General features: G+C 42.7%; 1 protein-coding gene across 1 annotated transcript; it reads left to right on the forward strand.

Annotated features, from left to right (window-relative positions):
• The first annotated feature begins 297 nt into the window (after nucleotides 1-297).
• On the forward strand, nucleotides 298-27,944 carry PKD2L1 (polycystin 2 like 1, transient receptor potential cation channel). Its single transcript, XM_073240552.1, is given in 17 exon segments — nucleotides 298-557; nucleotides 1,116-1,229; nucleotides 19,604-19,731; nucleotides 20,186-20,199; nucleotides 20,201-20,425; nucleotides 21,343-21,567; nucleotides 21,752-21,980; nucleotides 22,631-22,801; nucleotides 22,981-23,164; nucleotides 23,455-23,588; nucleotides 24,414-24,512; nucleotides 24,702-24,823; nucleotides 26,017-26,143; nucleotides 26,923-27,041; nucleotides 27,293-27,339; nucleotides 27,342-27,415; nucleotides 27,721-27,944. Coding segments are annotated over 17 exon segments (2,421 nt in total). The 5' UTR covers nucleotides 298-322; the 3' UTR covers nucleotides 27,895-27,944.
• Nucleotides 27,945-27,966: the final 22 nt, after the last annotated feature.

Below are 27,966 nucleotides of genomic sequence, written 5' to 3' on the forward strand. Positions count from 1 at the left end.
TTCCCCTCTCCCCCTCACCAAACCCCTGCCTCCCAATTCCCTCCCACCACCCTTCTTCTTGTCTCCTGGGACTTGCAGCCAGAGGGAGAGAGAGAGAGAGCGCGCCTGTCGGCCCCCACCTGCTCATCCTGTCTGCTCCCTCCCCTGAGCAAGTGGGCACAGATTTCCCCTACAAAAGGCAGGAGGCAGAGGCTGCAGAGGTCAGCTGCTCTCACACTCCCTTTCCTCTGCCCTCTGCTGGCTGCGCTGAGCTGTGTCTTCGCTCCCTCTTTCTCCAGGTGAGAGAGGGAACCTAGGTGCCAGGTCCCCCACCTCATTCCCCATGAATGCTGCGAAAAGTCCCGAAAGGCAGGAGCTGCCAAAGCCTGAGAGCGGAGCCTGGGACAGCCCTGCCTGCAGTGGTCCCCCCTCCCCACACGGGAAGCCGAGGATCTGCACCATCTCCAGTGCGGTGCCTCCCCAGCCTCAACCCAAGAAGCCTGAAGACGGTGCTCTGCAGAAGGCACACGGGCCCCTGCAGTCCAGCTGCTGCCTCCAGATCCCCCGCATCATCAGAGGTACCTGGAGGGGCAGGAGGGGAGTTCTCCTGGGATGCTGAAGTCATGAGAAAAGGTCACCTAAAAACATCTGGAGTGGGGAGATGTGAGCTGAAGGAGAGGTGGACCCCCAGTGTCTCTTTGGAGTTTATGAATTGTCTGTTAGAGCTGAATCCTCCAAAACACAGGTGCCAGTCTAGTGGTCCCCTAGAGGTGGAGCAGTCATCTCTGAGGGGCCACAGTCATTTATTAGGGGCCCAGAAGGGTATGTGGGAGCTGGTTTGAGGGAGGGCATGGTTATGATGATACCCTAGACTGCCCCATCTCGAACAAAGACCTCCTTTCTGCCCCTTCATCCCTGTGACCCAAAGCCTTTGCCCACCGCTGTCTTCCTCAGGCTGTTTGATGGAGGAGGGCAGGCATGGGTGTGGAAAGACAGCCAGATTCAGGAAGAGATAAGGTGATGGATGAGGGAAGGGGCTGGAGAAGAAATGGGGGGTAAAGCCCAGGGGCTGTGGGTGGGGTAACCTGGAGGGACCCTGATGTCAGAGTCCCAGGCATCTCTCCGCTGCCCCTTAGGACTCTGGGGAACAACCCTGACTGAGAACACAGCTGAGAACCCGGAGCTTTACGTCAAGACCACCCTGCAGGAGCTTTTGGTGTACATTGTGTTCCTGGTGGACATCTGTCTTGGTGAGTAGCACCTGTCTCTCTATATGTCTGTCTGTGAGAAGCATCCGTGTGTACCCGATGTACTTATCTCTGTGGGCAACATCTGTGGGGACAGTGTCCATCTATTTGAGCAGGCTGTGTCCTGGGATTTTTATATCAATAATAAAATTCTATTTATTACCTTTCCAGCTTAAGAGGTTTTGATTAAAAAGACTTCAGGAGAAGAAGGCAGATTGTTAGAAAGCTGTTAATAAAAGTTTCTTCATCAAGTTACAAGGGGAATACAGTTTTTAAATTAAAGCTCCTGACACCTGCTTAGCAGCCACTGTTTTCTATTGGCTGATGGAAGTTTTTATCCTATTGCAAAGAGTGGAAGACCACCCCTTCCTGCTAGGAAAAAAATAGTTTGGTGGTTTTCACATAGTTATTATGCTCTGTCTGATCCATGCTGCTTTGGAGGCAGGGAAAAAAGATTCAGGGGGCCTTAGGGCTCAGATCCTTGATAAAAGGGTTAAAGATGCAAATGGTGTGGTAGTGGTCAATGCAACTAAGGTTCTCCCATGTGAGAGACCACCATGCCACAGGCACTGAGAGAAGCTTATCTGAAACTCTAGCTTTAGGAACAAACTGGGAAGGTTTGGTTTCTAAGTTGAGAGAAGCAAGTAAAAGGATAGAGTCAAAGAATTGTAGATGATAATAAAGCTGAACCAAACAGATGCTGTAAGGCCTATAGATAAGGGTGCTTTGTACTTAGTTGATTGCTTCTTTAGAAACTTGCACCACAGGCAAATTTTGTCTAGTTTCATAGAGCTATATGTGTATATCATGCATGATTAAAGTTGCAGCTTGGATCTTACAGAAGGTGTCTCCATTGCTAGGTGGCCTTAATACTCCACAGAAGGCTGTGTTCTTTTTAGGATACATGAATCTTTTGAAAGTTGAACATGAAGATCTGATAATATAAGTATTGATGGGAAATTTCATCACCGTTGTGAGCCACCCACATTTGTGTGGTACCACAACCTTTAGGAGAGCTGAGCAGAAAGCACTTGCTTCTGGCTGTACTCTGTTGGAACTCCCTCTATGAAGATAAAGAGGGCAGTTCTGAAGTTTATCACAGGCCATCAGCACAGAGTGAAAGGAGGCAGAGTGTGTGCAGAGCAGCAGTCCACCTGGTGTACATTCTGTGGGGCCCATTTGATTCCTTTTGGCAAATGACTGACTATCCGAAGTTCATTTGCTGACATACTGATTTTTCGTCTTAACCATCTGCTAGGAAGGAGTGTTCCTCTCCTATTTCCAGATCCCATGACAGCAGCTAAAACTCACAGGCAGAGCCTTTCTCTATAAATGAGCTTAAGGTCTCCATTTCCAGATTAGCCTTTAGAGCAAGATTGGGAGGTTTTTAGCTCCCAGAGTTAAGGTGACAATTTATGACTCTTCTGTGTGGGGGTTGAGGGTACAGTTTGGGTTCTGGAAGCCCAAACTTAGATATTACAATAGTGCCTACATGTTCTCCAACTTTTTAGATCTTTGTGTACTGATGAATGATAAGTGGTCTGTGTTTTGTCAGTCTGAGTCATGGATTCAGTCCAGCAATTACAGAACCCTGGAGTGGCCAGGAACTTTGGAGGTCATCTAGTTCAACGATGCAGAAGCGCCTTCTCTGTGATCCCTTCTTTGATGCTCCATCAGGTGCCTAACCAGCTTCATCCTGGGGAGTATCCTTGGGGATTTCAGAGTTTCCTGGGGAAGTGCATTCTACTCTTGGGCAGCTCTATTTCCTTCCATCTATGGAGTCCCCTCCTCATGAGGCAGGTGTTAGTGGGACACAGGCAGACAGAGCTCAAGCAAGGTCCAGGTAAGGCACAGGCAGAAGAGAACTAGGGTCAAGGCTTCACAGTTAACAAGAAGTCTCATCCTGGACATCTGGGAAAATCAGCCTGGGAAAAAGGGGAGTTTTTATTTTCCTTTGATCCTTTGTGCCAGACAATTGGGCTTGAGAGATATAGAGATGATGGATTCTTGGGCATTTCCAGGGCCCACCTTCTCATTTTTAGAACTTATTTCTTCTGTTGAGGCATCTATTTCTCTGTTACTCTCTGAAATGACTCTATAGCTGTTTGAAAAATATAGTGACCATGTTTTCCTTGGTCATCTGTTCTCCAGATAAAATACTTTCTGATTTCTCACGAAACCAGTCATTAATATGGTTTCCAGAGGTGGTATTATGCAGACATTGAAGGCATGGGCTCTGAGTTTTCTCACACCTGAGTTCAAACACCATTCTTTACCACTTACTGGTTGAGAGGACTTGAGCAAGTTGATACTTCTCTGAATTTCAGTATCCTCATCTGTACCTGCCCAGTCCAATAGGATTTTGTGTCATTTACATGAGATAATATCCATGAAGTCACTACCTCGATGCCTGGCATATGGTAAAAAATATTCTGTAATGCTCATCATTCTGGCTGCCTGTCTCCAGAACTGATCTATATGATGCTCAGTACTGCAAAATACTCCATGGGTGTCTGACCAGGAGTTCTGTGATGCTATCACTTCAGTTGTTTCGGGATTCAGGGAGTCTTCAAAGATATGCAGAGGAAGTGATGTCTGGACTAAAATCTAAAAGATGAGGTGGATTTAGCTCCTTGAAAGGGAGTGAAGAAAAGAGAAGTTTCTGAGAAGAGGGAACAGCATATACCAAGGCCTAGAGGTGACGGAGGACACAGTTTAGTGAAAAGTGCATTAGTGTGGCAGGAGTTTGAAGAACAAAGTGTTAAAGGTGTTGAGGCTGGCCATATAAATAGGGGCAAGTCACAAAGTCCTTATAAGGTATGATAAGGAATTCAGATGCTATCCTGAGGGTTCTGCAGAAAGCATAGTAGTGACATGATAAATTTTTAGTTCTTATCATTTTAGATCTTGGGTCACAGGGTTTCTCTGGGAAAGTTGAATGGAGAAGATGATGGTCCTATGCTAAGCGTATTAATGGGATATTTTATTTAACCCTCACAACAACATTAGCAGGACCATGAGTCAATTTGGTGGCAGTTAAACATACTGGTTAAGCATTAGGGCTCTGAAGCCCCAGTGGGTTCCAAGTCTGGCATTTCCAATTATCAGCTCTGTGATCCAGAGCAAGTTTGCAAACTTCTAGTCTTGGATAATTATCATACCCAACTGATAAGATTATTATGAAGGTTAAATATGTGCTAAGCCAACTAATATACTTAGCACAGCACCTAATACATGGTAAATAGTACCTATTGTTATTTTCCACTCACAACAGACACTATAAACTGCAGTGTTATAAACCCAACCAAAAGTGGAGGGTATGGGAGAAGTAACTTGCTACCTTTAAACCTCTGAAAGCCTCTAACTCCTATGGAGTTGGGCTCTTAGTAAAGACCCTGAAATCACCAAACTACCTGAAGATGCACCATTAACTGTCTTTGAGTTTGAGAATTGAAGATCCTATCCACAAAGTGCCAACTCCCTCAAGAACTTTCTCATGAAAGACAATTTGGAGGCCTTTACATTCTTACGGCTCCTAAACATGTAGTAAAATAGTACTAATACCAGTTTCCATTCTCTTCCAGCCTCTTCCTTCTTCCAGGCAAATCTTGAGATAACATTGAGCCTTGGCCATATCTCAGTGGGGCTGCTTTGGCACTCTCCAAGGTCCTGACCTTACCTCCCTCACATCCAAACTCCCAGTCAGCCAACCTGAGCTCTGCCACCTGCAGCTAGACTATATATTCTTGGTGCGGACGATATCCCCCAAACAAGGGAATGGAAATAGTTTCTTGGAGGGCCAAAAAAACCTTAGGTATTGCAATAGTTCTTGGTCATCTAAAGGCCATAACATACATGTAGTAGTAAAAGTTAACTGGGTTTGGGGAGTGATTAGGAAGAAAATGTCTAAAGAGTCTCCTAAATTGGGAAATAATGAGAAAAAAGGTTAGGAAATATTGAACTAGACCCACCTAATTTTGCTAGTCAGTGCTCACTAAGCTCTCCTGCCTAAGGGTGGGGATTCAAATCCTGGCCATAGAATGTGGTACAAAGAAGGGTGGCTATTATGTCACTCTGTCAGGATGCTGTCTTCTAAGAGCTGCTGTGTCCTGTAGTTGAATGTGTACCTTTACCAGTGAGCTTTTCCCTGTCAGCTCCTGTGACAGGTTCAGATGCTCCAGGATCCATATGTGGTACAGGTCAATGCTGTGGTGCAGTGGAAAGATACGAACCTTGGAGTCAGATGAACTGTATCTGAGTACCAGCTCTGCCACTTACTGGTTTTGTGACTTTGGTTACTTTCTTGTTGGTAGAACAAGGATAATAATATTTGTCTTAAGAAGATAACATGTATAAAGTATGTAACACAATCACTCGTAGTAATTACCTTTGTATTATCTAGTAGAATTTCAAAATACTCATTTGGTCTTCTAGGCTGGTTTTAAAAAATACCTTTCAAGAAAGAAGCAAATCTGAAAAGCTTACATATAATGTGATCCTAACTATATGACATTCTGAAAAAGGCAACACTATGGAGACAGTAGAAAGATCAGCGGTTTCCAGGGTTTGGGGAGTGGGATGGAGATGAGTATGTGGAGCACAGAGAATTTTATGGCAGTAAAGTTACTCCGTATGACGCTATTATGGCAAATACATGTCATTATACATTGGTCCAAACCTATCGAATGTACAACACCAAGCATGAATACTAAAGTAAGGTATGGCATTTGGATGATAATGATATGTCAACATAGGTTCATCCACTGTAACAGATGTACCACTCTGGTGCAGACATTGATAGTGGGGAAGACTGTGCATATGTGGAGGCAAGGGGTAGTATATGGGAAATCTCTGTACCTTCCATGCAATTTTGCTTTGAACCTAAACTGCTCTAAAAAATAAAGTATTTTTAAAAATCTATTAAAAATATCTTCCAGAGTTTATAGTTGGCTCCACATATAGGGGTCATTTGAACAGTGTTCACTTCTGATGTTAAACCTTCAAGGCATTCTCTCCAGAATCTATCAGTTTATTACTCTCACCACCACCATCACCATTATTACTAACAATACAAACAACAAACCTTTATTGAATAATTTGCCTAGCACTACACTATGTACATTATCTCATTGACTATGCCCAGTGATTCTATAAAATTGATTCTGTTATCACTCCCATTTTGCAAATTAGGGAAGGTTTAGGTATGTCATATCTGACATAGTTCGCCCAAGGTCCCCAGGAGCGAAGCACAATCCAATTGAGTGACTGTTGGCCTGTTTTAAATTCTGAGGCGTTTAACCACTAGTGTCTACCAGCTGCTCTGACTGCAAGTATGTTACACGATAATTTATTAACACCCATCAATATCTTACAAGAACAACTACCTGTCCTGCCCTAACAGAAGCAGAATCTGAGAGAATTCTTTGAGCTGATGACTTTTTTCATTGCTATATTTTTTAAATGATATAAAAACATTTAAAGAACATTTTAAAATATAATTTACCACAACACTGGAGATATTTTCACTTTTTCACATTACCCATCCTTACACATGTGTTTATATATTTTACCTAGTCATATCACATGGTACACTTTCATGTACAGTTATGTGATAAACATGGTAATTAACTAAAACATTTCTCTTGTTATTTAGAGGGAAATATTAGAGGGAAATATATATATTGCTACTTTCTTCACTTTTGTTGAATTATTTCCTTAAGAATTTCCAGGGAGGGAAAATTACCAGGCCAAAAGATAGGAGTATCTTCTTAGTATTGGCTATATGTCATCATTTTGCCTTTTTAAGGGATCATTTAAGTTTATTATGCCATTAGTACTCTACAATCACATCAATTTGCTTACAACCTCCCCAATATTGGACATTCTCATTTATAATTTTTATTATTAAAAAGGCACAAAATGGTACAATTTGCCTTACTGTATTTGCCTTTGATTACTAGTGAGGATGGACAGTTTCTTCATGTTTTAATATATTACTTGTGTTTATTTTTCTGTAAATTGCTTAAGAAAGGTACATCTTGAGAGCAACAAGAAAGGGGATGGGATGGGAGGGTGAGGTTTGGAGCATCAGGCCCTAGGTGAGGGACCAGCACTGGTGGGCTCATTCCCAGGATCTGGGTTCCCGAGGCTGGAAATAATAGCCAACAAGGTTAGGCATCACTGCACAGCAGTTTGGGCCCGAGTAGACTATAGTTGTCAGCCATACTGATTACATTTCACTTCTCCTAGGACCTGGGTAGTATTAGAACCAGAGCTACTCAGAGTCTCATCCGGCTAAAATATAGCTATCTTTTTATGCAGGCAATGTGGGTGAATCATCAATCTTCTCATAATAAGCATAACAGTTGTACAGCCCTTTAAATCTTACAAAGAGCGTCACACCTATTATCTCATTTGATGCTGACAACAATCTTGTAAGGCATAGATATTATTATTTCCATTCCATACATTAGGAAGCCATTATTACTGTCATTATAAACAATTCAGGAAAGATCAGTAATTCAGAACGGTCCATGATAAGTGGAGTCTGTCCTACTGCTCCACAGAGAAAGTGCTAGAGAATGATCTTCTTGTGGCCACCCCTTCCCTCCCATCATCATGATAATTTGTAAAAGGACTTCCAGCCCTTTGTCTTCTTGGTGGGATAGCTGTAGCCTTTTGTTGATCGAGGAAACATTGAAGGTCTTTGTGTGGAAACAATGGCTGTTTGTATTAGGAGACAATATTGTTATCTCAAAGGTGCACCTGGGACTGGCTCTGTATAGGAGCAGCTCTGAGCCAGGACAAGGCCGGGTCTGGTGACCACGGAGCTGGGCAGGAGGGCAGACACCCTGGTCTTTGATGACTTGTGTCTCCATGCCAGTTAATGTCAAGTGGATGCTCTTTGTCCATCACTGGTTATAAGGAAATGCCTACTTTTATTCACTCTGCTTTCTTTTAGTGGATTTCAAGGTTCTGTCCACAGGTTGGTAGAATCTTGCATTAACTGGAGAAGTTGAAGTAAGCTTGGAGATCAGGAAGATGTCTTTCTTTTTTATTGTATTGAGATATAATTGACATATAACATTTGTAATGACATATAAACCATAGTTTTTGGTGTACAATGTAATGATTTGATATATGTATATATTGCAAAATAATTACTACAAGTTAAGATTCAACACCACACATAGTTATAATTTTTTTCTTGTGATGAGAACCTTTAAGATTGACTCTCTTAGCAACTTTTAAATATATAATTCAGTATTGGTAACTATAGTCACCATGCCATACATTACATTCCCTAGGACTTATTTATCTTATAATTGGAAGTTTGTACCTTTTGACCGCCTTCACCAATTTCACCCACCCCCTCACCCCTTGTGTCTGGCAACCACCAATCTGTTCTCTTTATCTTTGAGTTTAGGGTTTTTTGTTTTTGTTTTAGATTCCACATATAAGCGAGATCATACAGTATTTGTCTTTCTCTAACTTATTTCACTTAGCATAATGCCCTCAAGATCTATCTATATTATTGCAAATGGCAGGATTTCGTTTTTAAAAAATGTCTGAGTAATACTCCATTGTACACCACACATGCATGTGTGTGCGTGTGCACACACACAGATACACACACACACATATATACACCACATTTTCTTCATCAGTTCAACTGTTGATGAACACTTAGGTTGTTTCCATGTTTTGGCTATTGTAATAATGCTGCAATGAACATAGAGGTGCAGATATCTTTTCAAGATAGTGGTTTCATTTTCTTCAGATAAATACCTAGAAGTGGAATTACTGGATCATATGGTAGCTCTATTTTTAATTTTTTGAGGAATCTTCATAGAAGATGTCTTTCTTGACTGAGCAGTTCTAGAACTGATGAGGAGAGCAAAAATATATTGGAAGTTAAGGAAATGTTTGTGAATGAGCTCCTATATCCTATATGGCTATAATGATATCAGAAGATAATTGGTCACATAGAACATGAAATTAGTGAAGCAAAAATGGTGATGGACAGAACATGGGACCTGGAATAAAACAACCAGGTTCAAATGATGATGCAACCAGTTATTAGCCATATGTCTTTGGCCAGATAGGTCAAGATACTTAAATCTCTGGAAGCCTATATATCAAATGAAGATAATGCCTGCCTTTGTGAAATTGGTGGAAAACAAGATACTTAGTACAGTGCCTGGAATATAGTGGACTTTCAGTAAATGTCAATCGTCATTCTACATCAAGGTATAAATTAGGAAAATACTGAAATGTAAAGTAACCCATTAGAAGTCTGAGCATCAGGAGAATGCTTACAATGGATCAGAAAGACTAGGCCCCCTGTAAATGATTGCCAGAGATTAAAATGGCTATGGGGTTATGATTTCATGCCTTTCCTTGCATGCTTGGTTACCCATGGCTCATCCAGACACAGAGAGTCTCAAAGTCACTAGAGTGAGGTGATATGAGCCAGCTTGACCTAAATAATAGGGATTTAGGCCCCACCAGTAGGCTTTGACCTGTATTTGTAATTCTCTGGTACCCCAGAATTCCCAAGGCCTGGATCACTGTTCCACACTGGTGGGCCTAGACCTAGCCTGTTATCCAATGCTGATGACAACCTGTCATTTAGTTTTGTGGGACTATCACTGGTCTTTAGGACTACAGCTGTATATTTAAGTGCTAGATCTTGGGATGAGAGGAAGGCTTGTTACCAATAACTATGCTTTGGTCAAGTATAGAAGAGCAGGCAGTACTAGCTGATGAGATCTAGATAACTCTAGATTTTTGTACATGAGATCAGTTTGGGGCACTGCTGGTGTTAAGTAGCCAGAGAAAAGAACAGCCTTCTTTATATTCATAGGGCATGGGTGTGAGTACTGACTCTGCCTCTTGCCACTGAATGACTCTAAGCAAATCATATAAACTCTGAACTTCATGATTCATAGGAAACTGCTCATGGGTAAGGTGGAATAATCAAACTATGTCTGACAGGCTATCTGGAGACATAGTGTAGAAAAGCTCTTTGAAAATTATGAAATGTGGTACACCAGTAAGGGATTATAATAATATTGATAACAATTTTTTTATGCTATTGGGTAGTGGCACAGAAAATCCAAGGCTTTATCCTTAGGCAGATCCTTAGGACCAGGTAGAGGTTCTAGTTACAGAGATATGGCATAGGACAATGTTCTCATAAAAGCAATGTTCTCTAAGGACCCCTGGGGCTTCCTGAGATACTTTAAGGGGGTTGTGAGTTCCTTCCTTACCCAATTACATATTTGTTATTTGTAAGTGATCATATTTTCTTCAAAATAACATATTGCAACAGATTGAGTGCTGAAGCAAATATGAGAATCCAGCTATCCTCTTTATGCCAGACATTAAATAAACTTACAAAACTGTTAAACAACACCCCATTTGTCCCTAAGTTTTTTGTGTTGTTTTAGAATATATAGCTCTTTTTCATAAAAATGTTATTTATGTGTACATGTATTGGGTTTGTTATTATTTCAAAATGAATAAAATAATGAACATTTAAACTTTCACTCAGTTTTAATTTCTATAAGGTAATCACTAATAGATATAACCCAAATAAATGAAAACTTTTTGGAATCTTAATAATTTTGAAGAGTTACAAAGGGGTCCTGAGAACAAAATGTTTGAGAATCCCTGGCTTAGAGAATGAGTCTGAGCTGGTCAAATCAGATTATTTCTCAGCATGGGAGAAAAGGACAAAGGACATGATGGGAGCCTAGTAGCAAAAGGTTGAAACTCAGGGCGAGATCCTGAGTATTCACACATTCTATACATCCAAACCTTTATTCAGTCCTAATGTGTATCAGTTCCTAGGCCGACTGTCAGAGGCTTTGAAATGCATGAGACACATCCTCTGCTTCCAAGGTACAAAGGAGGCTGACATGTTAACCAAGAGTGACATCCAGTGTGATGAATGCTGGTGGAGGGGTGCCCTGAAACCATGACAAGATGTGGGGGACAGAATGATCAGAGAGGCCTGGGAACTCTTACAGGTCCCAGAGGCAGGCAGTCATTCAAGTCTAAGGGTGGCCAAAGTCATTGCTCTCTGCTTGCTTGTTTTAACTTTTTATTGGCTTCTTATTGGCTCTCAGCCTGGAGGAGAAAGGGGTTGGAGGAGGTAGCAAGAGCCAACTAAGGCCTCAGGCTATGACTGTGTGAGCACTTTGTCTTCATCAGAGTATAGAAGGGCAAGTAAGAGGAAAACGTAAAACAGCATTTCTCCTCATTCCTCTACTAAAGAATTCTGCCTTTTCCCTGCAAATCTCTGGGAATGTCTTGCTAAAATTTTAACTAATACACAGTCTTTGTTTAAAAAGTCAGTATAGAAAATGTTAATGGTCACTGTTATTAACCACTATTAATAGTTGGTGCATATCATTTCAGCTATTTTCTAGGCACATAAAAATATTTATGAATTTTAGATAAGAGGCTTTGGCTGGTTTACACTAGAAGGCTGTGTGGAGTCATACAAATGCTGTCTGGAATGAAATGTCCACTGATGATAGCAAGAGGTTCTCTTAAGGTATTGATGGCTAATTGCGTAATGTCAGTGGAGTAAGATCTCTTAATGTACTCAGTGGACAATGACTCATAATTCAAAATAGCTGCAGGCTTGCGGCAAAGGCGGGAATCAGGGACAGTGCATCTTGCCGGGTATTTCTGTGAGCTGGACTGCCTGTCCCTCCCAGCACTTTTTTATTCTTGTTCTTCTCTCTCCCCAGACCCTGGCCCAGTTTGCTTTCTTCTCACTTACATCTGCCCACAGCTTTTGACTCTTCTTTGCTCTCTGATCCCATCTCCTAGCTTTTTCCCTGGTCTCCTGTTCCATAGCTTCTTGAGATTTTTTAAAAGGTTGTCCCTGCTGGGAGCTCCAGGGATTCATTTTCCTCTTTTGGTTCTTGAGCCCCAGGGAAAGTTTAATAATGTATTTCAAGGAGTTCATACCCTTTCAAGTAGTAAGGACATCGTTTTTATTTAACTTATTTAAAAATTAATCAGTACCTTAATTAGTTAATATGTCTTCCACTTACATACAACCATTTAAGAGCCTCCTGTTGTATATTGAGCGACATGTGCTATGATGAAGGAGGTAATACATTATCTGAGGTGACTACAACTGACTTCATACATTCTACCCAGGCTGCCTTTATTTTGCAATACTTCATAAGCCAATCAATGATGAGACTACCCTTCTCAGAATCAATTCTTGGCATAGGACAAACATGGTTTGGTCATGGTACTGATTATCCTATAATCTTCACTCCATTGTTGATACATGTAGCTTGGGCTGCAAAATTACAGGATAAGTCCAGGGCTTCTATGTGGTAAAATCACTCATTACTAACTATCTGATGGTTCGTGAAGACAGTGCATGAAATGGTGGCATTGTAAGTGGGGTAACCCCTACATGTGTGCTTTTAGGTCTGTCTCACCTGGTGTCCCATCTTTCCTGGGTACACATTTTCAAGAACTCTAGCCATGGCACCCTTTAACGTCAAGAGCTCCTCTTCTAATGCTTCCTTAGTTTCTAGTATTTATTATCTCTTTGGTGCAGCTAGATATAGGCAACAAAAGTCTTTAAAACTTGAGCTCTGTACAACTTTCCATGGCCTTAGTTTTTCCAAGATGAGCAGTCTCTGGGAGATCTCATGCAAAGTTGTTCAAGGAAGCACAGTTTTTCTTTGTACCTTCTATGGAACATGTATATAACACTTCTGACTCATCAGCCAGAAAAAAACCAAATTAAGGTCTCTTATACTCCAGTTGGCATCTTCAACTCTCTTGAAACAGTATGCCTTCTTTCACAGAGACCAAAGCTATGTAAGTCTTATGTATCTGTCATGACATTGGTTGGTCATTCTATGTCTTGAGGTTTCTGGACAACATAATAACTATGCCATTTGGTGGGAGTGGTAGGCAGTATTTTTCTTTCCAGATGGCTATGAAAATGACCATCCATCTTCCTTAGGACCTTTGACCTCCTGGTTTGACTACTGTCTTAATAAACTCTTCAAGCAGTTCTGAAACTATGCAGCAGTTTATAAACCATCAGCTAAGGTTACATTAAATCTATAAGAATCAATTGCTGTGCTCTCCCTTGCATCTACACTAGTAATTGAATAGAACAGAGAAGTTCCAGCAGCTAATCATAGGTGTATCCCTGTGGCCTGTTTCCTAGTCCCATCTCCAATCATCTGATTTCAGTATTTCATCTGAGATAATCTGTTACATTGATTGAGCATGGACAAGTATGTAAAGGTCTTTTCTTCCTCCTGTCCTAAGATCTCAGAGCTACCAGAAACTTTAAAGGGATCACTAATCAGTTCTTGGATTAATTTTCCATTTCTCAGAGTGATCACCTTCAGTATAATTGAATTCCCTTCAACAGCAACTCAGAACTCTTTGGCCCTGAATCTGATTTCATAAGAAGAAACTGGTCATGTGTAGTCATAGATTCTTTAGAACTATAATCGTCTGAGCCTAAGTCCTAAAAGGCTTGGTAATACTCATAGACGTAGTTACCAAAGCAGATGTGAGTGATCTGTTTCTCTTAGCTATATTCTCTGCAGATACTGTGATGTGAAATGCACTGGTTTTCTACAGTCCTCCAGTGAACACTCTGATGATTTAATCCTTCCCTTATTTTCAGGTCCAAACTTTCTTTGCCTACTGTCCATCTTAAGAAACATGAGGTATTTGGAATCCAACTTTGAATGACCTTACAGCATTAATCAGAATGTGTGGGTGGGGTTGCAAGCAAAGAAGAGATTGGAAGAAAGAATTGCCCAAGAAGAAAAACCGCAAAAAAAAAAATCTCAATAGGAGGCTTTCTATCAGGAAAAAGAAAAGGGTTCTGTGTACCCGGTAAACAGTTTTAACCAAGAGATCTGTGATTAGATTTGACTTTTCTTAGGTTAAGAATTTTGTGTTATTAGTTTGTTGACTTCAACTCTTTTTTCCCTCTGTGCCTATCCTAATTTTCATAAAAAAGTTCCCTTTGCAAAGTACCCACCTGACATGGATGTATATGAAATGCTTCTGTTGGGATATTGATTTTGCTGTAATAATAGTGGCTTAAATAAGAAGTTTCTTTCCCTCTCACATAACAATTGAGATTTAAGAGGCCCTTGGCTAATATGGGGCTCCACAGTCATGTGGAGGAGCTCAGGAAGAGGCAGTCAATAGCCATCAATAATGGTGGTTATTGTTATTATTCAGCAACTGTGAATTTGGTCTGAGACCAAGGTTTAAAAAAATGATATAGTATGTGCAGGAGGACTTAATTTCCATTCAAGAGAAAAAATATCAGACACTCTCTTTTGGATGATGAAACTAACACCTGGTCTCTGAATCCCCTTCATAGCAATTTCGTGCAGTCATTGTTCAGTGTCTGAAAATTTCCTGGAATGAGGCCCTTACTACATCAAAAAGGTAGTAATGTAATGACATACCAACATTAGATATGCTGACTTAAATGACATACTGACATTTGACATCTCTGGTCTAGTGTCACCTTTTAAAACACACAGAGCAATTCCACTCCTTCACTGGATCTTGAAAAGAAGGAACCAGGAAGGCTAACTACTGCCTATGGCAGGAACCCCCTCCATGTGATCCTCAGCAGCTAGTCCTTTGCTGACACTCTCAGAGGTGAAATGGATGTTGTGAAGTGGTTAATTTCGTAACTGAAAGCACTAGTGGTTAGGAAGTTTTGCCTTTTATAGAGCTTAACTTCTAGTTACTTCTAGAAGTTAACTTCTAGTTACTAACCTCCTGTAACTTCTAGTTCTGACTTTGGAGCAAAATCAGTTTGCTAAGAAGCAGACAGATTTGCACTTGATTTCTGGCTCCTTGGAGAAGTTACTTCAGCTCTCTGAGACTGGAGAATGGGGATAGTAATAGCACCAAATACACAGGCCTATTCAGGATTAAAACAGATAGGTATGTCAAACACTTAGCATAAGGCATATAATAGGCACTCTGAAGTAATAAATGGCTACTCTGGTCATTTCTTCCTCCTGATGGAAAAGGATGATGGTAGAATGGATATGCTGAGTCCCTGTTATATTCGAGTAATAATCTGAACCATGTGTTCCAGTTAGACTTGCTGGTTCTTCACGATAAAGTCAATTGATTTACCTGAATAGAAATTAAGGGGGTGTAGTGGGGTAAGGGAGACAAATAGGAAAGATCAGCAAGTTGTTTCCAATCTTCCCCCAGAGAGATGTGATCCACTCCCATGACTGCTAGTGGGTCATGAGAGCAATGGATTCAGTGATTTTCCCCTGGGGTGAGGAGATGCTCTAAGAGGTTTGTAGTTTGCAAAAGCTCCTTAATCCCAGAGAAGTTCTGAGAGCCCCCTTGAAAGAGATGTTATTCCTTCTTCTCAGCTCCCAATCTTGAGAATCACTGAAACGGACACTGGGAACCTCCTTGCCTTCTTGACAACTCAATCAAGACAAGAGAAATTATATAGCAACAGGGCAAGGCAGTGAGTCTAAGGGTGGCCCGAGGACCAGTGGGTCATTTCCAGGGAACACATTAGACATGTGAATTATTGAGACCCATCTAGGCCTATAGCAATCTGCATTTGAACAAGCCTTCCAAGTAATTCTGACGTATGCTAAAGTTTGCGTATCAGTGGGTTCTGAAAGAGGAGAGAGATACAGGAGCTGAACCATCTCTCCATCTAGCAATCGAGGTTTTCCCTACCGTGCTTTTGTTTTCAGGTTGTAGCCTCCAGGCCTAAAGCCCTTCTGGTGTTCTGGGTGGATGACTTGTTAGGAATATTGAGTTCTACCCGCAATATTTCTACTCTCACAGTGTATAAGAGTCACTGGCCAACTGTGCTGGCTCCTTAGGCCAGCTGAGAACTGGCTTCGTTCCTCTTACCCAAGACTTGTATGAACTTATTGTTTTCTTCTTTAGACTAAGGAATGTTCTAGCCTCTTTCCAACATCTATTAATAGAAATTATCCTTGACTATTTTGATGATGTTGCTGTTATGGGTCAAATATGGAGTCACAACACTTAACTTAGTTTGAAAATAATTAACTTATTTCATCCTATCTTGTATTACAGTTTATTTTTCCACTTTTGGTTCAGCCCAACAGACATTAACTGACCACCTATTAAATACCACATACTATGCTAAATGAATGAAACAGTCTTTGTCCTTGTACTGTGTTCAATGCATTCTGAAGATATCATCTTTAATTCTTACACTATTACAAGAAAGGTACTGTGTTCCCCCTTTAGCAGATGAGAAATTTGAGACTCAGAGCCCAAATCTATAACGAAAGTGACAGAGCTATGATTTAAATCTATGTTAATCTAGCTCCAAAGCTCACACCCATTCTACAACAGTGAATTTATTCTGAGGGCATATATGAGCAGAATAATATTAAAAGCTTCTAATCTGTATAATTCATATGTTAAATATTAAGGATGTACTAAAAAATAATCATTCTGGGACATGTCTTTTTGGATGGTTTTGAGGACAGAAACCAATGACACCTAGCAAGGCGTTTTTTGCATATAGTAGACTTTGAGTAATATTTGTTTAATAATATATAATATTAATATATAATCAGGTTGACAGACTGATAATATGGTCAACTAAATATCAAGAAATAGTCCATTTTCATAGAGTGTTGGGGAAAAGCACCCCTCATCTTACGAGAAGAAATATAAAATTTGCTGATAAAAGAACAAGGAAGAGAGCCTACTTGGATGGAGGAAAAGGTATTGAGTAGGTACATCCCAGATTTAGATTCTAATTTAAAAGGTTTTGAAGTAGTTTATTGCTCTTTTCTGTACTTACATACTTCAACTAAAAAGTTACAAAGAATGATAACTGAATTTCTGAATGTGAGTGGGCATTGGACCAGGTGAAACTATTTTTATTGGAATACACAGTCTTTACTATCTTGATAATAATCACAGATGTTATACCTCCATAAAGGATTGACAACCAGTTTCAAGCATTGTTAATTCTAAACAGTAATTCAGTTGGATAACGAGAAAAGAAAAAGATAGTAGTAAGTACCACCTAGTGGCCATCCAGTGGTGTAACAATGTCATCAGCCTGTGTCATTAGGGAAAGTTCAGTTCACTAATCATCAGTTCTGTATGATGGGCTCTTAGCAGATGGAAGTTTGATTTCCAGCCCATTTCCCAGATCCAGAAAAGCTGAGTCTGAGACTTCCATATGCTAAGAACAGGTAATCACAGATTTGAGTTAGAGAGAAGTAAAGTTGTGGAGAAATGTGAAGTAAAGGTATCTCCCCTAAAGAAGTATGATGTTGCTTGTGTCTGATCTGCACACATTTATCAGCCCCTCTTTCCTCCAAGACTATGAATGAGCTCCAGTCCACCCCAAGCCATTTCCTTTCCAGATGGGGTGGTGGGAGAAAATATGACCCAAGATTTAAAAAGGAAAATTCTTAAAGGGAATTGCTCACAAAAAGTTGACTGATCTTACTTAAAATTTTTTGATGTAATTAAAAGCTTACAGAAAAGTTGCAAGAATAATACAAATAATTCTTATACACACTTCAGATTTCCCAAATATGAACATTTTACTATGCTTGCTTTTCCTTTATTCCTTTATTATTTTCTTTCTCTCTCTACACACACATACACACAATTATTTGAGAGTAAATTTCAGACATAATGCCCTGTTACTCACAAATAATGTGCATTTTCTAAAAAGAAGGATTTAAAAACTACTTAAAAAAATCTCTTATCAAAGTCAGAAAATTATAATTGATACACTACTATCATCTAATGAACAGATCTTATTATAATTTCATAAATTATTCCATGAATAGCCTTTATACAAAAGAAAAAATTACGGTCCAGGATATAATCCTAACTAAATGTATCTATTGCATTTAGTTTTCCTGTTGCTGTAGTCTCTTTTAATTTAGAACAATACTTTAATCTTTGTCATGACCTGGCTAAACAATTATTAGCAAAATAAATCATAATATTAAAAAACTATAAACTATAGAGAAAATAAGAATTCATGAGTTCATACTGATATACCTAAATGAGGAAGAAGGGAAAGCTTTTCTTGAGAAGAATGCCAACTACTAAATACAGTAGGAATGATGGAATGAGAAAACCACAACTCAATAACCATAATAGTAATAATCAGGCAAAAATCATCAATGGATGCTAAAACTAGTAGGTGAAAAGACTGATGACTAACAGGATATTTACATAGTTCAAAGTATCTTCCCACACATATTAATTACAAAGAGAAAAATAATAATTTGCCATTGAAGAAAGCTGGGAAGACACCTCCTAACAAGAGGTCAAAGTTACCATCACCAGTAATGATACACTGGACAATATGTGCCTCCTGATATCATGCATTGAGAAGGACACAATGTCACTTCTTTGGTATCCCTCACCAAAATGCATAGCCTAAATTTATCTATCTATCTATCTATCTATCTATCTATCTATCTATCTATCTATCTATCTATCTATCTATCTATCTATCTATCATCTATCTATATTAAAGTATCATTGATGTAAGAGGCTGAATTTAAACACAAGGAAACATCAAACCAGTCTAAACTGAGGGACAATCTATAAAATAAATTGCTTATATGCTTTTCTGCCTTTCAACTGGAAAACTTACAGCTTCCCTTGACAGCTTTCCTTTAGACTAGGTATGTGTGTTAGGGTGGTTGAGAGAGAACTAGTTCTTCAGTGCAAAGGCCAGGTGTCTCTTGATTTGGGGATGCTCTGACTCTCTGTCTCAGGAGACAGCTGTGCCCATCACAATGCTTCAGAGCCAGAGATGCCATACTCACCTCCTACTCCCAAGGCTGAAGAGTAACTAACTCCAGGGCCCAGGAGGCCACATCTCCATTGTAGGGTGTTTGGTCAGTACCTTGGAATATTCTACAATTTGGGAGCACTTTCTCAAGGGCATAAATATAGGACAAATAAAATGAAGCATTACCTGATGCAGAAGGTGGATATTTCTTGGCTTTGGGTAGTAAGAACTGGGAAGTAAGCTGGTTAAGGAAGAGAAAACTGAATTTTCAGAAGGACAATGTCAAGAAACAATTTCTGAATGGAGTTCAGTCTTTTGGAGTTGCATCGGGAGAAGAGAAGAACTTATAGCCTCAACTCTTCCCTAATGCATTCCCTGCTTTTCCTAGTGACACCATCAGCCTCACTAGCCAAGTCTAGGGGGCAGGTCTAATGGGCTCCCATCTAGGCAGCATCTCTAGCCCTAGGGCAGTGGGCTTTCCTGTCTCCTCTGGAGAATGTACATGGGAACAGTGAGCAGGACACAGCCTCTTGGTTTCTAGTGACCTATGGAATGACAAGCTCCTGTGCCTATTACTATGCCAAAGTGATGTCTTAGCTCTTCTTACACACTCCATCAGACACTGGAGTCTCCTTCCAGGCCATCAGCAGCATGGTGGACTTCTGGGATGTGAGTATGAAATCTCCTCTACCCCTTCCCTCTCTTTCTCAATGGCCTGAAGCCTGAGGCCTTAGGGATATCAGAAAGTAGGTCAGGCCATATCCAGATACCAGATCATTCTAGGATCAGACTGAGTCAAACGGCCAGGTGAGAATGAATGGGCTATACTAGGGTTCAGGTGGAAGTAGGTGGGAGACAAGGATGATAATCAGGGAATCAAGCCAGCAGTTAGAGTAATATTGGGAGTCAGAGGTAATGCTGAACTTCAAAATGCATTTTAAATGAAGAGTATATTAGAGTCATATTAGGTCAAAATGTGGTCTAGGTTCATGGGTCAGCTGAGGAGTCCAGAAGCAGACTGGAGAAAAGCTGGGGGAATCAGGGAGTAAGGACAGAGGTCACTCTAAGGGTAGGGGTCAGGATGAGGCTGGGTCAGGTCCAACCTAGCTTGTGTTCTCTCTAGTTTGCCCAGGGCCCACTACTGGACCAAATGGTACAACAACCAGAGCCTGGGCCGAGGCTCCCACTCCTTCATCTACTATGACAATCTGCTGCTGGGGGCTCCAAGGCTGTGGCAGCTGAGGGTCCGCAATGACTCCTGTGTGGTACATGAGGACTTCCGTGAGGACATTTTGAGCTGCTACAATGTCTACTCTCCCAACAAGGAGGAGCAGCTCCCTTTCGGGACCCTCAAAGGCACAGTGTGAGTGAGTCCCCCCACTGATATTGCCAGCCTTGCCCCTCTGACCCTGACACTATCCCAAGATTTGAGAATAACTTCTGCTGAGCCTTAAATCACTTTGGAGGCACTTGGGGGACCTGTGGGGCTTCTGTCTGGGTCCTATTGTGATTATTTGGAGACCTTGGTCTGGGTCACTCAGGAACAGAGAAGATATATGAGCAGACAGAGCCATAGCCTCTGGATTTGTTTCCCCACATAGGTCACATCATATTTGCCCTACTCTGGAGACAGTCCTCCTAGAGAGAGCATCTTTTCTTGCACAGAGTCCCTCAGGGGTGTGGAGAATGGACGGAGGATCGGTGCTGCCACATAAGCCATGGTTGGGAGAGTCAGACACTTGGAACTTGTAGAAGCAGCAGCAAGGGGTTGAGGAAGGATGAGAAATTAGGGAAGAAAGGGAAAAGGTGGATAGGACAGGAAAGAAGGGGAAGGAAATAAAGGTCCAGAGAGGAAAGTTGGGGGACAGAACAGAGAATCATGGGGTTAAGCCACTAAGTCCACAGCACAAGAGCAGAAAGGTCTGTTCTGGATTGACTACTAGGCTGGGGTCAAACATGGGCATGGGTTTGTCATTCATAGTCTTGGGGATCGTTGTGAAAAACTAGGTTTACACTTAAGCTCAGCCACTAACTAGCTGGTTATCTCAGACATCTGAATCTTAGTTTCTTCATCTACAAAATGTAGATAATATTTACCCACCCTTCTCAAACAGTTGTTGGTATCAAACAAGACAGTAAATGTGAAATACATATTATCTGTGATATACATGATATATGTGAAACTGTAAAGCCCAGACAATCATAGTGTTGCCATTGCCTTGGGAGATCAGCTTTTGGGCTGACTCAGACCTTTCTGTTTGGATGGTTCTTCTGTGACAGGTGGACATACCACTCACAGGACGAGCTGCGAGGTTCCTCTCTCTGGGGCCAGCTCACAAGCTACAGTGGAGCTGGCTACTACCTGGACCTTCCAGGATCCTGACAGGCCAGTGCGGAGGCACTCCAGGACTTTCAGGAGGGCCTGTGGCTAGACACGGGCACCCAGGTGGTCTTCATAGATTTCTCAGTCTACAATGCCAGCATCAATCTTTTCTGTGTTCTGAGGTGGGTCCCCTTTCCCTACCTTCCTCCATCCATGGTTTCTGGTTCCCTTCTCCTCCATTAAACATGTACCCTTCCTTAAACATGTACCCAAACGTGTACCCTTTGGTGGGGGGCGGGAAAAGGAGGGGATGGGAGGAAGTGTCCCAGCCCAGGCCCCACCAGACATCTCCCCCTCCTTCCACAGACTGGTGGTGGAGTTTCCAGCTACAGGAGGTGTCATCCCATCCTGGCAAATACGAACAGTGAAGCTGATCCACTATGTCAGCAACTGGGACTTCTTTATCATTGGCTGTGAGATCATCTTCTGTGTCTTCATCTTCTACTACATGGTAGAGGAGGTCTTGGAGCTCCACATCCACCGGCTTCATTACCTCAGCAGCATCTGGAACATTCTGGATCTGGTGGTCATCTTGGTGAGGAACAGATATCTTAGAGTTGGGACATATTGGGAGGAGGAGGGGATCCACCCTGATAGGGGCTCCAAAAGTTCTTCCTGGTCAAAGCTGACGTCTGGTCAAACCAACAGCTCCCTAAGCCAGAGGCTGATGTTCCTCTGGCTCAGCCCTGGGAAACCTGTCTCCCACATTCCCTCTTTCTCTGACTCGGGATGCAGGCCCCACTCTTTTCTTTATATATGATACTCTGTTCCTCTTCTGCCTCTTGCCTTTATGACCTGCCCCTCCTGCCTTTTCTCTTTTCTTCTATTAAAATATTTTGCCTTTTCGCCTTCATCTCCTTCCTATTAACATGATACATAAATTTCCTGACCAAGGCTGGGGAGTGGTGGGAGAAATAAAATGACTTGACTCCAGTTCTCCATGGTCCTGTACAACCTACCTATTTATTGCTGGCCCCAAAGCCTTTTCTTGAGCTATAAGATGTTCCCCAATTAACCTATCCAGTTCCTATGTGAGCCAGAGATGATCAACAACTTAGCGAGGAAGAATAGTTTTCCCACACCTGCCTTACTTATTTTATTCCTGCTCTCCCCTGGGACCTTATCTTTGAACTTCCCTTGAGACCCTCTTGACTTCTCTGACACCCCCAACCCCTGTGGTGACAGCTCTCTGTTGTGGCTGTGGGCTTCCACATATCCTGAACCCTTGAGGTGAACCGACTGATGGGGAAGCTCCTGCAGCAGCCAAACGCATATGCTGACTTCAAGTTCCTTGCCTTCTGTCAGACACAGTACAACAACATGAATGCTGTCAACCTGTTCTTTGCCTGGATCAAGGTACCCTGGGACTCCTCACCCCAGCAGTGCCTCAGGGCACTCACTCTCCCTTCCTCAGTGCTCCTCTCATTTTCCTTGTTTGGTTTGGCAACTCTTGTGGCCTCCACAGGCCCCTGGAGTGCACTATTCAATGCTTTTCTTTTTTCTTCCTTCATCACTTGTCCAACATGGCCTTCCAGGTATTTAAGTACATCAGCTTCAACAAAACTATGACTCAGCTCTCCTCCACGCTGGCCCGCTGTGCCAAGGACATCCTGGGCTTTGCCGTCATGTTCTTCATAGTATTTTTCGCCTATGCCCAACTTGGCTACCTGCTTTTCGGGACCCAAGTGGAAAACTTCAGCGCTTTCATCAAGTGCATGTGTGTGTTTTGCCCCTTTCCCTCCTCCTCGGCGACCAGCTCCATGTGTGTGCGTATCCTCGGGGAAGCTGGCTAGCTGTGTGTGGGCATGTCTGCGCTTAAAGCATCTGTGTGAGAGTCTCCGGAAGTCCTGGTGTGTGTGCTTAAGTATCCATGCACCTCACTCTGTCTCTATCAGACTGGGTTGGAAGAGCAGTGAGGGGTCCGAGCTCACTGAAGGACGGTAGTTAGGAAAGCGGCTTGGGAGGTGGATTGGAGTCAGCATTATGGTTAGGCTCTGGGTGAAACCCAGACTGGTTTCTTGGTTTCACCCAGTTCCGGATCATCCTTGGGGACTTTGACTACAACGCCATCGACAATGCCAACTGCATCCTGGGACCTGCCTACTTTGTCACCTACATCTTCTTTGTCTTCTTTGTGCTCCTGGTTAGGGTTCCTCGGAGGGGTGGGGTTTCGGGAACCTGAGGGGTAGAGACACGGAGAGCCTGCAGGGTGGGGTTTTGCCCCCCATCATGTTCTACACTCAGGATTATGATAGGTTTCTCAAATCAGGGATAGAGAGTGAGGTGGGGGAGCTTCTGAAAGCTGGCGCATGTGATCAGTTTGGCTAGCACAGTCCGGCAGTTTGCAGAGTATAAGGGAAGCTGCAGAGCCCTCCCCACCGCAGTAAAATCAAACCCCCATCCTTGAAAGATGGAAAAGAACAGAAAATTGCCTCATGTAGAGAGTGCAAGCTTCTACACCTGTTCTCCATGACTCCCCTTTCTCTGGGGATCTCTGGCTCTTTCGACTACTAAGGTAGTATATTTATTCTCTCTCCCTGCGAACCATGAATGATCTGGGTTTGACGTTTACTAACAAATCCATTATGTTTCTTCATTTGATCAAAGGACAGAGATACAGACATGGATTGAGTGGATAGTAAAGAGAACATAATTGTACTCTCAATCATTGATGGGCCCTTATATGGAGGGGATCTGTGGCATATGTTGGGGTATCTTTGTGGTCAGATTACCTCAGTAATTAAGTGAGGATAGCAAGTTGATGAGGGAGCATAATCCATCTCTAACAGGGCTGTACTAGAAGGCTAGGCACTCTGGGTACCCCGATCTTCAGGGGTCAGTGGGCTGCCAAGCTGGGTTGAAAGCACTGACCACTTTAAACATGTGCCTGGGAAATTAGTAGGGTTAGTGGGCTCAATGCCATTAGTGGGTCTGGGAGTGAGGACCCAGGTTCTGCTTTATTCTCCAGAACATGTTCCTGGCCATCATCAATGACACATACTCAGAGGTCAAGGAGGAGTTGGCTGGACAGAAGGATGAGCTGCAACTTTCTGACCTCCTGAAACAGGTGACTACTCAGTCTCCTTGAGCTGCCCATCTGCATCCAGGCCCAGGTCCAAGACTCTGTGTCCCGGTCTGTTTCTGACTAGTGTAGGGGGCCTGAGGCCTGTGCCTTGGACTTATCCCTAGAAGCTGGTATCCTGTGGGTGTGGGAGAAGGCTGGGGAAACTGGTGTCTGTTTTCTTTCCCCTTCTAGGGCTACAACAAAATCCTACAGAGGCTACGTCTGAGGAAGGAGCAGGTTTCAGATGTGCAGAAAGTCCTGCATGGTGGGGAGCAGGAGATCCAGTTCAAGGATTTCACCAACACCTTAAGGGAGTGAGCAACCAGAAATCCAACCTTCTCTGACATTAGTCTGTAAGTCCTTGACCCTAAACCATACATCTTTGCTTATCAACTTCTTATTTTGGCTTAAGGGTTTTTGACCTTGGTTTATGGACCTTTGACCCTAGCCTATAGGTCTCAAATCCTGACCTTTAGAATTGTGCCCTTGGTTTAAAGGTCTCTGGACATGTTCTATAATGTTCTGGACTTGATGAATAACTCTTAGGACTAATGTAATAATATATTTCCTCCCCACTGCATACATCCCTCACAAAACTGATCTTGGTTTGACGTTCTCTCTCAAACAATAGACTATTCTTTCCCTGCTTCCTAGTTAAACATATTAACAAAAACTGAATGACTATATTTCAAGTACCAGCTATGGGCCAGGCACTGAGTAAGCACCAGCTGTGGGCCAGCCTCACAATTAAATGGGGCAAAGTATTTGTACCTCAGAAACTCATAGACATGTAAGCAAATAAACTGAATCACAGTTGGCTAGAAAAATGGGAACATGAAATAATGAGGGTGATTAATTCTATCTTTGAACTTAAGGGAAGGCTTCCTGGAAAGGGTGATGTCTGAGTAGGGTTTTGGAGGATGAATAGCTTATATATGGACAAGCAGAGAAACTGGGAAACCTATACAGGACTAATAAGTATTTGAGCATTGCTAAGGTATCAAATGAAAGGTGGGGTATAGCAGGAGATGAGGCCAGAGAAATGGGCAAGGGTCACATGGGGAAAGCCTCAAATACCACTACTCCATTCAAAGAATAGGGTGCCCAGGAGGGATTTTAAGCAGGGAAAGGGTGTATTTAGACCTACATTTTAGAATGATTAATTACTCTATTTGCATTATGGAAGATGGATTTCAGGGGTAGGGAGTGAAGAGGAAGCAGTGTGGGGGGCACAGGTTATTTAGAGGCAAAGAGACCTTGCAGTAACTCCTATAGAAGAACATGAGGGCCTGGATCAGTTAGCAGGAGTCAGAGGAAGAAGGAAGAGATTCAAGTGATTTCTTGGGTGTAAAACCATGAGACCTTGAAGATTCTAGCCTTCCCATGTGTCCCCTTCTTTGCAGAGAGCAAAATTCTTGCCAGAGTGGGGCAAACGAGTGAGAAGTCCATTGTCAAGAGATCACAGCCATGCAGGTCAGAAGTCATTTCATCATCTCATTCTCCTCAGGCTGGGGCACGCAGAGCATGAGATCACTGAGCTCACAGCCACCTTCACCAGGTTTGACCAAGATGGGAATTGCATCCTGGATGAGAAAGTGCAGGAACAAATGCAACAGGACCTGGAGGAGGAAAGGGTGAGCCCATCTGGTTGGTGAAGAGGCAGTGAAGGAAATTGCTCCCCTTCCCCTTCTTGCCAATACATCCAGAACACAAACACAAACTGACAATCTCCAATAGATGGGCAGGAAAGAGCTCTCTAGAAGAGTGGTTCTCAAACTGCTGCACATTAGAATACCCTGTGTGTGGGAGGGCGATGGGGGGCTTTTGAAAATACTCATGCTCTCTGGGATGGGGGTTGGGGAACTCAGACATCAGTACTTTTTAAAAACAGCCCAGGTGATTCCAATGCACAGTCAAGGTTTAAGAACCATTGCTCCAAAACACAGCTTCAGGCGAAAAGAATCAACTGCCCAAGAATCCCTGACAATTCCTTCTGAGGAACAGCACTCTCCTTGGGATTTTCAAACTCTGATCCTCAGCTGCCCAGGCTATACCTGTTTAATCCCTACCCAGTATAGACCAAAAAGTCAAGGGCAGAAGGGAAAGTGCCGGGAAGTCTGGTACTGTCCCCTCCTCTCCCAAACCAAGTTTGGGCTTCTAGTGAGAACCTCATTAACCAAGGCTTCAATGAATTTGTGTTTTGTTTCTTTGGCAGGTGGTTTCCTCCCAGAGGTTGGGCCAGCTTTGTGTCCAGCAGCACCATTCTGATTCTGTTGTCTCAAGAGGGAAGGGGAATAGCAAGAACTAGAGTGCAAGGCCTGGTCCTGAGAGCCCATGACAGCAGATTTTGGGACAGGAGCTGATGGCTTCTCAGGGTCATCTTCTCCTCTCTGACCTCTGACTTTCTGATCAGGTGGCCCTCAACGCTGAGATTAAGAACCTGGGCCGGTCCATTGTGAGTAGCCCATCAGGCGAGTCGGGTCCAGAAGCTGCCAGACCAGGTGGTGGGATTTCAGGAGAAGAATTCTACATGTACGTGAAGCCAGAAGCCCAGGGTTGACTGTGTTAGTAATACTGTACCTGAGCTTCTTTCCAAAACCTTATAATTCTCTGTCCTAACCTAGAAAGAACTTCTGCCCCTCTTTAATTCTCCCTAAACGGCTAGACCTTACCGTTCTGGCTCCCATCCACACACACACCATTCTGTACCCTTGGCCCTATGGACACCTGGCCCTCCAGACACTTATTTCTGCTTCCTCGATCTCTCTCAAATCCTAACACAGGCTCACAAAGAGAGTTCTCCAGCTGGAGACTGTCGTGGAAGGAGTCACATCCAGGTTGATGCTGTGGGCTCCAGGCTGAAGATGCTGGAGAGGAAGGGGCAGCTGGCTTCCTCCGTAGGCAGGGTGCGTAGCCCTTCGCCTGGGTCCTCTTGGCTCCCCACAGCTGAACTCTACCATTTTTTCCACTCAGTGGGTAGAGGCAAAACATTTTTGGAAAGAGCCTGTTTTCAGGCTCCTCGGAGCAACATATTCGCAGTAGTTTGTGTATCAGTGAAGGAAATCTGAAGTTGGTTGTTTTGGTCGGAGGGCTAGCTTGGTCTCTGGGAGACCGACCGTCTGGGGTTGGAGAATCAGATCCAGATTTTCCAGATAAAAAGAAAGAGGAGCACAAACTCCTTCAAATGACCTGTCATTTTTTTTTCCAACAGGGGGAACAAGGCATTTGGGGGCACCTGCAGCCAGCCCCAGCTGTGACTCCAGCCATCTGGGGAGCCCAGGGCACACAGGAGAGGGGTCGGGGAGAGATCCTAGAGCATCAGACAGCAGGTTCTTCTCTCACTGCCTCTCCAGAGATCCCCTCAACCCACACCCTCCACCTCTAGGGCAGCAATTCCCACTGCTGCTGCCGCCCAGCCACACACTGTGTCTGGCCTTTGGAGCCAATGTTTCAGTGT

This window comes from Manis javanica, chromosome 7 (assembly GCF_040802235.1).
Source record: "Manis javanica isolate MJ-LG chromosome 7, MJ_LKY, whole genome shotgun sequence".
Lineage (NCBI taxonomy): Eukaryota > Metazoa > Chordata > Mammalia > Pholidota > Manidae > Manis > Manis javanica.